The sequence below is a fragment of the Eumetopias jubatus genome, unplaced genomic scaffold (assembly GCF_037043125.1).
Source record: "Eumetopias jubatus isolate StellerSeaLion01/CBP00866 unplaced genomic scaffold, mEumJub1_p1.0 scaffold_1, whole genome shotgun sequence".
NCBI lineage: Eukaryota > Metazoa > Chordata > Mammalia > Carnivora > Otariidae > Eumetopias > Eumetopias jubatus.
The window spans coordinates 123,226,743-123,244,283 of NW_028274807.1; the positions used below are offsets into that span (position 1 = coordinate 123,226,743).

At 39.3% G+C, this 17,541-nt stretch overlaps 2 protein-coding genes across 8 annotated transcripts in view; both read right to left on the reverse strand.

Moving 5' to 3' along the window:
* IL20RB (interleukin 20 receptor subunit beta) overlaps nucleotides 1-12,794 on the reverse strand; it is a 47,015-nt gene extending 34,221 nt beyond the window's left edge. Inside the window, exons 1-2 of one of the 2 annotated variants that reach the window (XM_028099247.2) lie at nucleotides 12,322-12,794; nucleotides 4,674-4,890 (exon numbers count right to left, since the gene is read on the reverse strand). In XM_028099247.2, the coding sequence (XP_027955048.1) occupies nucleotides 4,674-4,788 (115 nt within the window). In that variant the 5' untranslated portion in view covers nucleotides 4,789-4,890; nucleotides 12,322-12,794. The remainder of the gene's footprint in view (nucleotides 1-4,673; nucleotides 4,891-12,321) is intronic. The other variant, XM_028099249.2, reaches the window with a different exon arrangement.
* A 3,467-nt stretch (nucleotides 12,795-16,261) lies between these two features.
* The window catches only part of NCK1 (NCK adaptor protein 1), a 77,804-nt gene continuing 76,524 nt past the window's right edge, over nucleotides 16,262-17,541 (reverse strand). For all 6 annotated transcript variants that reach the window (XM_028099189.2, XM_088026151.1, XM_028099188.2 and 3 more), the window contains one exon: nucleotides 16,262-17,188. In XM_028099189.2, coding sequence (XP_027954990.1) covers nucleotides 16,994-17,188 — 195 coding nt within the window. In that variant the 3' untranslated portion in view covers nucleotides 16,262-16,993. The remainder of the gene's footprint in view (nucleotides 17,189-17,541) is intronic.

Genomic DNA, 17,541 nt, shown 5'->3' on the forward strand with positions numbered 1-17,541 from the left:
CCCTAATACTAACATCTTACATAACCATGATGTATTTGTCAAAACTAAGAAACCAACATTGGTACATTACCATTAACCAAACTCTACGCTTATTTGAATTTTGTCTGTTTTTCCACTAATGTTCTTTTTTCCAATCCAGGATCCAATCCAGGATACTCATTTCATTTAGGAGTCCATCCTTTTTTGAGTACTTTCTTACTTACCACAAATGCCCAGACTTGTCCTGTATTTTCTCTGCCCAGTCCTGGAATAAACCACTTCTCTAAGGAGCCCCAGCCAGGAGTTTTGAAAAATTCCAATGCCCAGGAAGCACCCCAGATTCATTAAGTCAGAATCTCTGGTTGTGAAATCCAGGCATTCATAGTTTTAAAAGCTCCCCAGGTTATTACAATGTGCATTTGAGACTGAGTACCACTAATGCACACCTTCCCTCTCATTGTCAAAGAATAGCTGAAACTATAATGTTAAGTTCCCAAATGTCAAAGACTTAAATGTATTTCCCAGTAGGCTCTATGTTCCCTGAAGATAAGGGACTCCAATTTGTTCTTCTATAATCAGTCCCTAGCCCAGAACCCAGCACATAGAAGGTACCAGAAATGCCGAATGAATGAAAAACTAAGTGAATCAGGTCTTGACCCCCTTAGTGAATTTAGCCCCAGCCTGACTTCCTTTTTCCTAATCCCCTACCTTACATTAGACAGTTTTGCTGCTAAGTAAAGGCTACCCACCTCAAAGCCCTTGGGCAAATTTTCCAGACAGAAATCCTTGTATCTCCTCCCTAGAATGATGCCAATGCTGGCTTCCTCCCACTGGGTCTACTATCAACTCCTTCATTTGGGTCCCCTTCTGCCACTTCTACTTCCAATAGCCCTTATAGCAAATGCTCAAAAAAGGTAGCAGCATCTTTATTCCCTGTACTTCACCTGTCCTCCCCTTTCCTAGCCTGCTTCAGTGTCTCAGCTTCTTCTGCAGAGAGATACAGAGGGCACAGGCTCTGGAACCAGCCAAACCAGAGTCAAATCTCAATTCTCCCACTTACTAGATGTATATATTTGGGCAAATTACTGAACCTCTCTGAATCTCTGTTTCATAGTACGTAAAATGGGGATAATACCACGTACTTTGCAGGATTGTGAGAAGTCAAGAGAACATTTTTGCTAAACTAGAGCACAGTGTGAGCTCAGAAATGGCCACTGTGATTGTTGTTGCTGCTATTGTTACTGATGTTGTCTGTAGTAGCAGTAGTAGAAATAGTCGTAGTGGGAGTGGTGGTGGTGGTAGCAGGGATCAGTTCCCTGAATCACACACTATCATTTGGAAGGGACAGGGCAAGGCAAATTCTATAAAGGTGAGCAAGAACTTCTACCCATCTGTCCAGGGATCTAGAGTAACTAACAGAAGTTCATTTAGAATTTGCAGAATTCATTGCAATCACCTACACCATCCAGAGGAAATGGTCAAAATTGCACAAAGGCAACCTCAGCCAAAGCAATTATTTGCTGAGAACACCATCTGTTTACGTAACCCACAGATAATAATAATTAACATGGGGGGCGTGGCACACAATGACATCTTCGGAGTGTTTTTGTTTGCATCATCTCATTTAATTAAAACACCTCCCAATTTCAAGGTGGCTTTTTTTTTTAACCATTTCACTGATGAGGAAAATGAAGTTGTATGATACAGTCACTGACTTAGCAAGCGATGGAGTCAAAACTCACACAGGTCTCTCTGGCTCTGACATCCTTGTGGTTTCCACTCCTGGTTTTGTTTTTGGTTTTTTTGGATAGGTTTATAGGTGGCAGAAGAGCACACTCATTTCCAGGTCTGTTTGAAACAGGAGTTTCAGGAAAGGCTTAAAAGACTGGACTGCCTCACTGAAGAAAATGTCAAATCTAAAATTGGGTGAAGGGAGTCAAAATGTAAAAATTTCCAGTTTTAAGTGAAATCGGTTAAGTCCTGGGGATGTAATGTACAGCATGGTGACTAAATAATACTGTATTGCATATTTTGAAGTATTTAAATAGTACTGTATTGCATCACAAGAAAAAAAATGTGTAACTGTCACCAGCTAGACTCCAAGACCTGCCATTTACTACCCACCTGCTTATACCCACTAACCTTCGTCTTATATTTTTCCTTAAGCTCTCTTTCTGGCTTACCTCTTAACTCAGGCAGATGAAACCCAAAACCACACCCGGGGGATGGCGACTGCCCTGGCAACACCTTCCACTGCCCCACACCACCCAGACTGTTTGAGCTAAACCCCAGGCTAGTGCCTACGCAGATGGACCATGGAGTGACCTCTGGAATGACCGGCAATTACCTTTACTTCATTGTAATACTAAATCTCTGCCCAAGAAGGAGCACTTGCCTCATTTATATAACATACAGTGTGTGCCTAGGCATGTTTCCTTAAGGCGCATGTGCAACCTTATGCCCACCTCTATATACCACGACAGGGCTTTCCTATCTAAAATATCCATTCTAGGGCGCCTGGGTGGCTCAGATGGGTAAGCGTCTGCCTTCGGCTCAGGTCATGATCCCCGGGGTCCTGGGATCGAGTCCCACATCAGGCTCCCTGCTCCTTGGGAGCCTGCTTCTCCCTCTGCCTCTCTCTCTCTCTCTCTGTCTCTCATGAATAAATAAATAAAAAGTTTTAAAATAAAAAATAAAAATAAAAAAAAATAAAATATCCATTCTAACTCTAAACAAAAAGAACCCATTCACCCTGGGGGAGTTACCACTTTGGAAGCCGTTCTCTATGATCTCCTTATTTGCTGCAAATAAAAGTTTTCTTTGTGCAACAAATTAATTTGGTGCAGTTTCTGACTCATCAAGGAGCCAACTCACACTGGTTCGGTTACATAACTATGTATGGTGATGGATGTTAACTAGATTTATTATGGTCATCATTTTGCAATATATACAAATACCAAATCATTATGGTGTATACCTGAAAGTAATATAATGTTATATGTCAATTACACCTCAATATAAGAAAAAGAATCTGGGAAAAAAATGTTGAGCCTTCCCTTTCTCATTTAGCCTCCCCATATTCTCCCTCTGGCTTAGTGGGGGGTGTGTTTATCCGGCAACTTGTTTCACCAATAGTCAGTCAGCTAACTAACCAAATAACCAACATGATTAGCCTATGCTAGGAACTGTGAGGACACCAGAAAAGATGTCCAGGCCTTCCCTCAGGCCAGTGCAGGAAACAGAAGTAACCCACCTAAGCAGAGTATGTGGGGTCAAGGGTCAAAGGAGAGAGAAGTCTGGGAAGAGTCTAAAGGAAGAGGGAATGATGATGGGAGTATGGGCTTGAGATGGAGAAAGGAACTGGAGATGGTGCTTTGGTAGGAAATAACAATCATAAAAGCTGGGAGGAGGAAATGAGGGTGTTACAGGTCAATTGTGAAGACAGCAGCTACCTGTGGTTCCTATTTGTTGTCAAAGAACAGTGGGGAACAGAGTTGAGGCCTGAATAGGCTGGGTCATGAAACAAACAGCGGACTTGAACGCCATGTGCTGAGCAATTGGGAGCTGCAAAGTTTTTGAGCTAGGAAGGGACACTATAAATTTGATGTTAAAGCCAATTCTAAACATTTGCAAATCGCTTTAGACTAATTGTTGCCTGATTTAAACTAAAACAATTAGTCCTCAGTGTTGAAAGAAAGAAAGAAAGAAAGAAAGAAAGAAAGAAAGAAAGAAAGAAAGAAAGAAAGAAAGAAAGAAAGAAAGAAAAAAGAGAAGACAGAAAGTACTCAAGGCTCCCACCAGAACTGCAAAGTGCCCAATAACTTGGAACATTAAAATTAGAAATTTCTCTTGAAAGTGTTTTGACATGAAGAAACATCAAAGACTAAGGAGCTTCAATTTTGGAACAACAAAGCATGTAGGTACACGCAGCCAGGAATGGAGCAGAGAAAATTATGTAATCTTACTGGTAGGGAAAATGTCCCAAACCAAATTTTTTAAAATGCTATGGAATACCGGGGCGCCTGGGTGGCTCAGATGGTTGAGCGTCTGCTTTGGGCTTGGGTCATGATCCCGGGATCCTGGGATCGAGTTCCGCAACGGGCTCCCTGCTCAGTGCGGAGCCTGCTTCTCCCTCTGCCTCTGCCTTTCTCTGTCTCTCATGAATAAATAAATAAAATCTTTAAAAAAATGCTATGGAGTACCTAACCGCTACTTTTTCTGCAGTGACCAGGAGAAATCCAATTTTTATAAGTATTATACCCAATATTAAGGTTGCAAATTAAGCCTTTTTATTCATGTATATTTTGTTAGAATCTTTATTTTACTTTAACCTGTCCTTACAGTTAACATCTCCAAGGCACACACAGAAAAACCAAGATAACCATGTTGTATTTTAAAACCAGATGAGATAAATAATAAAATGCATGGAGCTCTGCTAATCTTTAGACTATCTGTTTTGATACTTTATCTTTCCAAATTGTTCTGTGATCATTAGGAAAGAGATTTCCAAACAGAAGGCAGGCTTTTGCTTTGTGAGTGGGGATGAAGGTTTAAGATGTGAGAAACCTTCTTAAAAACAGACATAAGATGTTCTACACATATATTGAAACTCCAAACTCTGCTAAAAGTATTTTTCACCTTCTTAACCTATATTTGAATCCCAAGCTATTGGCTATATTCTAATTCATACTTACCTATGAGCAAACAAGGTATCAAGGCGTAGAAAAACCACATGATAAGACTTGTCAAGATTTCTTCTAAACCACAGAGAGGGTCTGTGTTTGGCAGATTCAGCTCGACCTGGAACATTGTTTCCTTCCAGAATGAAGCATTCTGTCCATCTCAGCCATCCTTGCTTCAGAATGCAGATGTTGGAGCTGAGGTCTGAGTTGCCCTGAAGACTGAATTGTTCTAGAAAGAGGAGCCAGCCCAGACAGCTCAGAAAAGAGGAACCAGCCCAGACAGCTCCCTCCTTTCTGTCCAAACCCAGATATTGCATCAGAGGGAGTGGCCTAGGAGAGTTCCAGGGAAAGGGTAACTCTGAGGAGCTTGAGAATCTGCCTAGGAGAGATAACTGACCAAGGCTCTGTCCTGGGGGACCCTGGATGTCCCTAGAATCTTCACTGGCGGTGAGCAAGCATTATTTTCCCCTCTCCTCAAATAGCTATCCATCATCTTCCAAGTCTCCATCTTGTCAGTTCATTCAAACTGGGTACTTACTAGCTCCCTTTGCTACATACTCCAGAAAAAGTAAAGAAGTTAAAAAAATTTTTTTGAATATCTTTTGAAAAGTCAGAAGGTGAATATTATAGCTTTATATTTGTTTATATTTGCAAAAAGAAAACCTGGAAGGAGATACAGAAACTAACAAGATTGGTTACCTTGGAGCAGAGAGAGTGGGAATCAGCAAGATGGAGGAGAAAAATGGGACCAAGACTCCTTGCAGTATATCTTTGTTTGGGGGCTTTTTTTGAAATTTGTTTTTTATTTTGGTAAAATACACATAACATAAAATTTACCATCTTAACTATTTAAAAAAATTTATTTAAATTCAATTTAATTAACATACACTGTATTATTAGTTTCAGAGGTAGAATTTAGTGATTCATCAGTTGCATATAACACCCAGTGCTCATTACTTCAAGTGCCCTCCTTAATATCCATCACCCAGTTACCCCATCCCCCACCCATCCCCCCTCCAGCGACCCTCAGTTTATTTCCTAGAGTTAAGAGTCTCTTATGGTTTGCTTCCCTTTCTGTTTTCATCTTATTTTATTTTTCCTTCCCTTCCCCTATGTTCAACTGTTTTGTTTCTTAAATTCCACGTATGAGTGAAATCATATGGTATTTGTCTTTCTGACTTCCTTCTTAACCATTTTTAAGTGGTATTAATATATTCAAATTGTTGTGCAACCATCACCACCATCTGTCCTATAAATCTTTTCATCTGGTAAAACTGAAACTCTATACCAATTAAACAGTAACTCCCCGTTCTCCCCTCCCCTTAGCCCCTGGCAACCACCATTATACTCTCTGCCTTTATGATTTTGACTACACTAAGTATCTCATATAAATGGAATCATGCAATTACTTGTCTTTTTCTATGACTGATTTATTTCGTTTAGCATAATATCCTCAAGATTCAACCACGTTATAGCATATTACAGAATTTCCTTCCTTTCTAAAGCTAAATAATATTCCATTGTATGTACATTTTGCTTATCTATTCATTCATCCATCAATGGACATTTGAGTTGCTTCCACTTTTTAGCTATTGTGAATAATGCTGCTATGAACATGGGTGTACAAACAACTCTTCAAGACCCTACTTTCAATTCTTTTGGGTGCTGCATATCTTTTTGTACTGTTTGATGTAAGCATTAGTGGGGTGCATTAGTGGGAGAACATGGGTTTTAGAGTGCCACAGATTTTGGTTCCAGTTTCAGAATTTATTTGCATTATAACCTTTGGGAAAGTTATTTATTCATTCAACAAATATTCACTAAGGGCCTACTGTGTACTAGAATCTGGGAATTCAATAGACCCTGCCCTAAACCAATAACTTTTCAACTGGTGGTGAATATAGGTATGGGAATAATCATAAATCAATACTGAAGATAAAATGACAGAAATATCCACAAAGAAATATAGGAGCATTAAGGAGAAATACCTAACCTAGCCTGGAGGATTAGAGAAGGCTTCCTGAAAGAGGTGACTTTTAACCTGAGTGTTAAATGCTGAAAAAAATTAGCCAGGCATGGTGTACTTAGGAAACCACAAGAAGTTTCGTTCAACTGAAGAGCAAGATTGGGTGGTAAGAAATGAGGCTCAAAGGCAGACAGATCCAGGATTCCAGACAGCTTTGAATGCTTTGTTGAGGATGTTAGAGTTTATCCTGAGAGCAATGAAGGTCAAAGGAGGGGTTAAAACCTCAAATCTCATCATGTTATTCCCTGCACTGGAGGTTTAAAAAATTTATGACTAGAGTGGAGAAAACAGTGGAAAGGACAAAACTGGAGGGAGGAGGGCAAGGAATAAACTGTTGGTCAGTGAGGTGAGAGATAGTGTTGGCTTCCACTAGGCTTTCCCAGGTCTGTAGAGAGAAGTGACTAAATTCAAAAGATGAAGGATGTAGAATTGATAGTTCTTAGATATAGAGTGGATTAGGAGGGTGGAGGAGGAAAACATGACTTTCAGGTTCTAGGTTTGAGTAACTGGGTGGATGGCAGCACCTCAATCAAAATAATGGAAAGGATGGGCGCCTGGGTGGCTCAGTCGTTAAGTGTCTGCCTTCGGCTCAGGTCATGATCCTAGGGTCCTGGGATCGAGCCCCACATCAGGCTCTCTGCTCCGCGGGAAGCCTGCTTCTCCCTCTCCCACTCCCCTTGCTTGTGTTCCCTCTCTTCCTGTGTGTCTCTGTCAAATAAATAAATAAAATCTTAAAAAAAAATAATGGAAAGGAGGAGGGAAAGGTGAGGTCAGGCTAGGTAGGGTTGGGGGTGGTACAGAAGAAGGTTGCATGTGTTCACCTTGATACACTTCAATTTGACATGCTTCTATGGGCAGCAGCAGTCTCTAGTATGTTAATGATCTTTGTCTCAACTCTTATGGGTGTCAAGGGTATGGAACCATTTCCCCTACCTTCAGCATTCCAGTGGTAGCAGAGACCAGGAAGTGGGTGAAAACATGCAAGGAGAGTATGCAGATTAAGGAGACACGTGGACGTGCTCTTGGAGAACACCTACATATAAGGACCAGCACAGGAAAAAAGATATGGAGATATAGGGAGAAAAAAAAAGGTCAAAGAGGTAGCCCTGGAGCAAACTGCGGTCCTGGAAATGAGGAAGGATGGGGAAATCATCAAGGAGGAGTGCAGAAGAGTTATTGAGTTGATCACTGAAAAATGTCCCCTGGATTTAGCCCCTGGAAGGCCATTTGTAATCTCAGAAGAGTTCCAGTGGAGAGCTTGGCTCATGGGATAGTTGTAGGTTGAGGAGTGAATAGGAAAAGTAGTACTCCTTTGATGTGAATGGGAAGAAAGCAACTCCATGAGCCTCATTTTTTCATTTACAAAATAGATAATGTCTTACATAATAGTTGTGGGATTAAAGAATACAGGAAACACAATTAGCCCAGTGCCAGGAACACAGTAGTCTTCACAAATGCTGTATTAACCATGTGTTATATTAACAGTGTTAACAATAGGGGCACCTGGGTGGCTCAGTCGTTCATTAAGCGTCTGCCTTCAGATCATGGCTCAGGTCATGATCCCAGGGTTCTGGGATCGAGCCCCACATTGGGCTCCCTGCTCGGGCGGGAAGCCTGCTTCTCCCTCCCCCGCTCTCCCTGCTTGTGTTCCTGCTCTATCTGTCAAATAAATTAATAAAATCATTTAAAAATATGTTAACAATAAATACACGGGCCCCTGGCTGGCTCAGTCAGTGGAGCATGCAACCCTTCATCTCAGGGTTGTGGGTTCGAGTTCCACACTGGGTGTAGAGATCACTTAAAAATAAAATCTTAAAAAAAACAAACAATATATACATTGGGGATTATTCACTTTGGCTGGTCCTTTGCAGGCTCCCCATCTTCTGGTTTGACCCTTGGATCAGCAAAGAAAGTCTTCCAGTTGAAGATACCTATTAGAGGGTAGTTAAAAGAAGGCTCTGGAGACAACTGTCTGGGTTGGCATCTAGACTCTGCCAATTACTAGTTGTATTTTTTAGGAAAGTCATTTAAACACTGTTTTAGTGTCTTCATCTGTAAATTGGAGACCATAGTACCTAATTCATAGGGCTGTTGTGAGGAGTAAATAGGATGGTACACCTAGAATGGGATCTAGCAAAGTAAGTGTACAGTAAATATTACCTGTATATTTTTTACTACATCATGGTCAAGAACACTTGGTGCATGTTCTCCTTGATCCCAGCACTGAGTCAGTGGCCACATCTGTGCCCTGACCTCTGGTCACCAGCTGCTTGTACACAGTCTCTCACTGCTCTCCAACTTCCGATCCCGGCCCCCTTTGCCTTTGGGTCTGGACACACCCCAATTTGGGAGTGTTTCATACATACTGGCATTAACACCTGTCCCCACTTTTACTTTTCTTCTCCCACTCCTGGCTTCCTGATTCCTCTATCCTAAGTCCATTTCTGCCCACAATTTCCACATGTTAGAAGCTAACAATAAAAGTCAATGAGTACTGGGTATCTATTGCCTGCCAGGAATTGTCCCTAAAGGTTTTCCATAATTATAATATACAAGATACAATATACAATACAAGAGACTTACAAGGTAAGATTTGATTTCCAACTTTTCAGATGAGGACACAGGGCTCAGAGAAATTTATTGTAGATCACAGAGCTAGTCAGGGATGGAGACAGGAATTCCAACCGAGGTTTGCCTAACTCCAAGTCCTTTACACTCACCTTACTGCCCCACAATGTGTCTGTGGAGCACAGTGGGGTAAGTGATCCCGGAGATTAGCAAAGGTTTTGGGGAATAGACAAATCTCAATATGGAATCCTAAGGATCTACCAATATAGATTTCGGTAGGAGAGATGCATTCAGTTTAGCCACTGTGCCAGTGGCATGAGCCAGGCTCAAGGACCGAAAAGTTAAAGGGAATACAAACTGAGGATGGAAAGGAAAAGGTCCATAAACAGAAAATGACAGACAGAACAATACTCATTTACATATGCTGTGGGGGAAGCAGGAGAGTTGTTCAACAGAACTTAGGTTCTGTTCTTCAGAAACAGGTCTTAGGATAATTAGCTCTATTTGGGCATAGGTTCCTGTCAAGATGCCCATCTGCCATGCTGACAAGGCAGTACTACTGAGTTCACAAGCCACTGCAAAAAGAGCCTCCGTCTTGGGCTCAGCACATCTCAAGGGACACTGAGGGGTAATGCTACCTGCCTGCCACAGCTTTTGAATGACAGTCCCTGTCAGGACTGTTTCATGACTCAAGGAACTCAGATCATCACCTCTGCTTGGGCCTGCCATTGGGTGAGAACTTCTGGAGGGTTGTGCCTCACCTTCCCTTACCTAGACACCCCCACTCTGATCTTGCCTTCCTCTTCTGGCTCTGAGGTACTTCTTTCGACACCTCCTCATCAGCTGGTTGTGGTCTCTTGCATGCAACATGCTCAAACCAAACTATCCGCTAACCTGTTTCCTGCACTTCTCAGGTAAATTTCTACTGCTTTCCAGAGTTGAAGGATCATCTATGCCTGAAGATGAACTGCTGGAAGAATGGACCTATTTCCTACTATAAGCAAGTGCAGTCTAGAAATGGGAATTTTTTTTCCTTTACACTACTTGACACTTAAGTATTTGATATTTAATTATGGAAGAAAAAGCAAGGAGAGAAAAGGTTTTTATGGAAAGGTAAAGAGGCAGTGGGGAGGGATAAGGAGGTTGATGATCAAAGAAGAGATTCCTAAGCCCTCTGAGCTCTGCAGGGCTGGGACTAGAATTGAAGCAAGGCGAGGGGCGGTGGGGGGACCAGTAGGGCCACCACTCTTGTGCTTAGTGCAGGATAGGTCCTGGTGCCCTGGCATGGACTACATGGTCAATTACTCCATTCCAATAACCATTCCTTGCCCTACTTAGCACAGAATTCCCTTCCCTTTACCAAGATTCCTAAATTGTGTCCTGTGTTTTTAGCACATCTGACAGTTGTAATCCAGTCTAAATATTCCTTTCCTTTCTTCCTTCCTTCATTCTTTCCTTCCTTCCTCCCTCCCTCCCCTCCATTTGTTTTTGGAAGTAACACAGGGTATTCCCCTTGTCTTATACTCTTCTAACTCCTGCTTCCACTGAGTCTGCTCCAGATGTAATTTCCACTTTCAAGCTCTAGTTTTCAGGGTTCTTGTAGCCCTTTTTCACCTCCTCTGAATATACTTTTCAATTTCCTAAGTTTATTGTCTGGCCACCAGTGCAGAGAACTAGGAATTTAACCTTCCTTAACCTCAATTCTTTCCTTTGGGTGTGATCAATTAAAAACTTTGTCAAGTTTCTTCCTGTAGTTAGAACTGATTTCTTTTCAATGTGACATCCCCCAACAATTCCTCTTAAGATGGAGAATCAAGCTCTATTCAGAACAGCCCTTTGAGTTAAAAATTCTATACTTAAATGTCATTTTATTCAATTAAAAAAAATTGAAAACCAGAAACAATGCTCTGCAATAGTGAAGATTGTACTATAATTTTCAAATGGCTATGGTTGCTGTATTTTCACTCAACCACTGGTTTAATCCTGGTCAGTCATCAGTGATTCTATTAAGTGGAGCACACAATATGCTCAAAGGTCAATTTTTTTTTATTAGAGGTGTCCTTTGATCACCCTATATAAATTAACACCCTACTTCTCACTCTCAGCCTCCTCAAATGGCTGCTCTATTCTTTCTTTAGAGCACTTCACTGTTAGGCATCTCATCACTAGCAATGTAAATTTTATGAAGCTTTTAGACAGTTTTGTCTATTTTCTTCAATATCATATTGCTAACTCAAAACTCTGACACCTAAGCATTCAAATATTTGAGGTGAGTTGGTTGGATGGCTGGATGATGGACAAATATCTCCAAAAGCTAAACACTGACACATAATCATACATATAAATATAATAGTTCAAATAATATTCTTTTCATCTTGACACCAAGTGATTAGCATATACCCTGAGGAAATCAATATTTGTTTTCTGTAACATTCCCCTTATCTATAGTCTAGAAAATGTATCAAAACAAGTAAAATTTGGCATTACATACTCCTAGATACAACATGCTTATTCAGGGATTACAAATTTCTTCCATAAGAGCCCAAGAAAATCAATTCAATAATCGTTCTTCTAAAACAGGTAACACTTCAGTCTCACTATGGAACCCATCTATCTCCATAATTATCCAAAGGCTATCTGCAACTTCTCTACATAGTCTCAGATACAAATCTTCTTAGAGTCAGCCCAGAGATTTATTTAAAGCAACTAGGTATCTTTACCTTAGATGTCTATTTTTAATTGTCCATTTATGTTTATTTTCCTACTTGAAAGTCATTATTATTCCAAAAGGTACCAAAAAACATGGACAAAAGGAAATTGACTACTGTCTTCTGTAGTTATAACTACAAATGAAGTTTACATTATTCCAAAATACTGAGCCCAGCTTTACCTAGCCTTAAAAGCTAATTTGAGTTAAACATTTAAAAATCAGCCAGACAGGCAGATAAATTAACTGTTTGTGCTAGGCCACTGTGAGCAACAGACCAATTCTGAAATATTCGATAATGAAAGTACTCTGGCCAAACAAACATAATCTTAAAAAGACACTTTGGTTTAAAAACTTACCTCTATGAACCATGGCCGATTATAACTGAAACTCCTCCCGTTCTTCAAAACCTCACACACTCAATTTAGGTTCTACTCATTAAACAAAAGTCTCGGCAAACTGTATACTTTCAGATCAAAAAACACCTCAGTGGTAAACTAGAAAAATGTATTTCAGTTCCTTGATGACTCGGTTTAGGTCATGTAACAGCAAGAAATTAGGGTGTGGAGTATGCATGCTGGTCTGCATGTGTTTAGAAGATGAGAGTTGAGTCATATAAACTTGCTAAACCAAAAGAACCAGCTTATCAGAAGAGCTTCCTACCTTGCTTCACAGTAGAATCAATTAATGGTTTTCCCCAGCAATGCTGCTTTTAAAAAGTCCACTGGATGCTGTTCAGAACATAAAATGAAGATGTCATCTCTATCAAATGTCCTTTAAAGAAGTGACTACAGTTGTGAAGCCATTTGGAAACAGTTAAAAGATCTGTCTAATCTATATATACAATACAAAGGGTCCCCTTATCGTGGAGCAGAATATTAAAGTGGAAAGATTAAATCATGTTGTAATGCTACATTCCTAATTTGTTGATTTGGACATTGCATCTGAGGTGATTCTGAAAAATAAGTTTCCAGATTCTAAACCAAAAACTCCATGTTACAGGAAAGATAGGGACTAACGACGACTGCATTTAGGGATGTGAACTAGGGAGATAAGGGTTGGAAAGGAGACTTTTACCTTTTTTTTTTAACCATGTACATTAATAAACATAAAAGGACCATTCACATTAGGTTCCATCCAATAGTCACCTTGTGGGAATTCAACTCCAGCACTGTCAGCTTATTACTCAGGGGAAACCAAAACTAAATTTTATATTAAATTCCCCAATTTTTAAGTGTGAACAATTCCTTTTTTTGTACTGTGTGGGCTGAACTGTATTCCTATTTGGTTGTACCCTGAACAGGGCACCTGGCCAAGATGTGGGAAGTGGCAGTGGTGAAATCTGGACTTTTCTACAAGGAAAAAGGTTGGTCGTGCATTTGGGCAGGGGGTGAAGGGTAAGAGGTGCCTTTTCCTAATTCTCACAAGTCACACTGACAGTAGTGCCCCTGCTTCTTTGCAATCTCTGGAGTAGAAGACAGAATGGGAGCATTAAAACTGGAGATAATTTATGTACCTGTATCTGTAAGGATGGCCTTTTTCTACCAACCCAAGTTGCTCATCTGCCAGCAATAGCAATGGATTAATTAGCCTTCCTGTTTTTAGTGATGTATCTGTAACAGTCTTTAATTGTGCTAGGCACCTGTTACTGTGTACAGTAAAAGATACATTGTATGTGTTCATACACATTCAGCTGAATCCTAAGTACCTATGACCAATTAACAAGATACTGCAACAATAGCCTTTCATTACTGAACTTATATAAAGTTCTCAAATAACTTCTTCCAAGATTTTGGAGAAGGTATTTATAGAAGTGGGTTAGGCAGGGTTAAGTGTGTTATCTGTGTTTAAATTGATAGCTAAGTGTCTCCTTGTATGTAGAAGAAAATTTCTGTAAATCTGGTCTTCCCAGAACTCTTTACCTGTTGTTTTTTTTTTAATGTAAGACTTAATTTATTTTAGAGAGAGAGAGAAAGAATGAGAGCACAAGGGGGAGAGAATCTCAAGCAGAATCCCCCGCTGAGCAGAGCCCAATGCAAGGCTTGAGCCCATGACCCTGAGCTCATGACCTGAGCCAAAACCAAGAGTTGGACACTCAACTGAGCCACCCAGGCTACCCCCAGAACTCTGAGGCTAAAGGAAGCAGACAGATGGCAGTGTCACCAAACAGAATGTATCAGGCTGGCAATAAGGAAACCTGGTTTCTAATACAAGCCCTGCTACTCGCTAGCTATACAGATGTTTTCTAAGGCTGTTCTAGTTCTTAAGAAAATTGCTTCAAGTAAAATTTGGGTTTTTAAAAAGTCATTGATATAAGGGTTGGTTTAAGACTTTTTAAAAATTGATAAAACATTTAAGTACAAAATTCCGTAGGTTCCCAGTGAGGTTTTCTTTTTTTTTCTTTTTTATTTTTTTTTAAAGATTTTTATTTTTTATTTATTCATTCATTTGAGAGAGCGAGAATGAGAGAGAGAGAGAGTGCACATGAGAGGGGGGAGGGTCAGAGGGAGCAGCAGACTCCCCGCTGAGCAGGGAGCCCGATGCGGGACTCGATCCCAGAACTCCAGGATCATGACCTGAGCCGAAGGCAGTCGCTTAACCAACTGAGCCACCCAGGTGCCCCATCCTAGTGAGGTTTTCATCCCAGTATAGTAAGAGCACACAATAGGTATTATTGGCTCATCAACTCCCTGGCATTTTGCAGCCCACCTGTGCATGCACAGGAGAGGGACTAAAGAAGGACTTGAGAAACTACAGGATACCTGAAAGAAGAAAAATGTGGCCACAGAAAAAGAAAAGATGAGTGATGACACCTTTTATATCTGTGTGGAATACATTTTCTCTTGCCTGATTTAACAAATGGAAAAGTTCTACAGCCTGGTTTGCCTGCCTCAGGTCCTGGATGCTGTTCAAGCTTTGTTTTGTTGAACAACCAGATGCCCAACTCTTTTGCCTTGTGGAAGATGAGTAAATGCAGTGTTTGTTAAAATGGTCATGTGGGCTATCTGGGAACTCTCTAGTTATTATAAATCTAATTATGGCACATAATTATAGTACAATCTACTTCCAGTGCTACTCCATTCCTAACTGCTTTCTCAAAATCCTTAACATAAGCTTAGTGGGGTTTGCTATAAATACAGTTGTCTGTGATACAAAAGATTAATTGCTTTTTTTTTTTAAACAAACCTCTTTAAAAAAAAAAAAGGAAGACTGGGGGAAAAAAAGGAGAAAAAGAAAGCATCATCAAATATTTGTTTAAATAAAAAGATGTTTACTACCTAGTCATATTTTAACACTTTGAAACTATTTTCTTTAACTTATATTCAAGTGATTTTACAGCAAAAAAGGTAAGCACACGACTTTTATTTCTATTACACTGTCTACTAATAATCATCTCAATAAACAAAGGGAGATTGACAAAGATAATGAAATATGAACTAAAAGGCTTTAAAAGCAGATGTAATGAAAATGAAAAATTGTACATCAAAGTCTTAATTATATTTGCTAACTCCTGTTGCTTAGTGGGAGAAGCCAGGGCTGCCACCCAGTGGCAATGTCAGTCTTAAATGATTTTAAGATTTAAAGAACTAAATATTTAAAATAATAATAATAAAAAAAAAACCCAAACCAAAAACCTCAGGAATTAGACAACTTCAATTTTAACATCAGTAATTTTGGTATATTAAATACTAATCTATAACATATTAAAGAACAGAAAACATTCATTTGCTTAGGCAGCACTGGGGAAATTCTTGAAAATACCATCTGATTTCCTGCTAAGTTATATGGTTTTAGTAAGTATTTTAATTAAAATATTGAAGGTTACTTTGCTTAAATTTAAATTCCAGAATTAATAATGGGGGGGCTTCACAAAATACAGTTATTTTCTTCTATGACTTGCAGAAGTAGATTCAATACTCCATAAAAGCCTCTCATTCATACACCCAAACTTCTGCTTAGTAAACAAAAACCTAAAAGAAACCCTCCAAAAGAAAGATTTTAAAAAAATAACTTTCTCTAACCATTTGGCATATCCCATCTTTTCCTCAGGTATAATCAATTTTAGTGTCTTAGTCAACAAAACTCAAAGCTGAAAGGAGGAAATGAAAATAGTAGAACTACTATGCCTGATAATTACTGATGTTTAGAGGTGGAAGGAAAACCAAGTATCTCACTGCCTCCTATTTCCCCAGTATCTGGCCACAGCTTTTTTCACACTGACACAGATATACCCCAATACAAGATGCTTTGGTAAAATAACACTAGGAGAAAAAGTAATATATAACACTAGAGCATCCATTTATAGTTTGAAAAGCTAAATATCTCAGAGACTGCTTTATTCTTTTGAATAACCAGATAAGAAGCAACCCCCCCAAAATCCTAGAAATTTAGAGATTTTTGTTTCCAACAGCTGTAAATTAAAAGTGTACAAGATACGTTTTCAAACGTATGTCCCATTTGTTTTGCTTTACAATGAAGACAATGAATAAATTTTTAAAAATGGCAGACACAACATACTTGATATTTACAATGGCTTGCAACAAATACCTGAAAATAATTTCTAATTTTCCATTTATTATTGCTATTTAGTCACAGAAAAAAACATTGTCCGAGAAATTTATTTTAGCATATGCCATATACTGATATAATAATTTTATATGAAGAGAAACCACTGCAGAAGTGACTAATATGGTGCCCATACATAAAGAAAATAACCAATAAATTCTTCCAGGTAAGACTTGATCTGCATTATTTTTTCAAAATATAAAACCTTAGTATTAGAAGCAAAGAGAAAAACAGCAAAGAAAACAATAAAACAGAAGACCAAGGATAAGGAACTGCTTTGTGCAGATGCTTTGCATATGTAGTATATATGTATGCGCTGAGTTATAATAAAAATACTTATGTATTATAGTCAATTCTCATGTAGGGTCAGAAAGCGATTTCCAGTCAAACATGACTGGACTGACATTTTCTCAGTCTTTAATTGACGAATTATAGCTGTGAGGCAGTCAGTTCTGGTCAGCATTATCATGACAAATGCTTGATAAGATACAGTTTTTCTCCTTGTTCACTTGTAAAAATTGGTGCCTTTTTGTAATGCTCTACAAGTTCTTCCATGGTGCTGAATTTACGCTGCCCAATGCAGTAGACAGTCTCTTTTAGTTGGACTTTAAAATGCTTGTTTTTCCCTTGTGCTTTTAGTGATACAGAGAAATCATTTGGCTAAAAGAGAAAAAAGACACATAGGGTAAACATTTTGAAAGACATCCATTTTATATTAGACTAATAACAGTAAGTGCTCAAATTTTAGCTAAGTACTAGGCACTATACTAAATTATTTACATAGATTATCTCCTTTATACCTCCAACCAACCCCTTTCAGAGATGAGAAAATCCAGGCCAAGAGAAGCTAAGTTGCTCAAAATCAACCATCTAGTTAACCATCTAGTTAACAAGAGAGCCAGGATTCAAACTCAAGCAGTCAGACTCCAAAGTCTCTCTCTTTTTTTAAAAAGATTTTATTTATTTATTTGACAGAGAAACACAGCGAGAGAGGGAACACAAGCAGGGTGAGT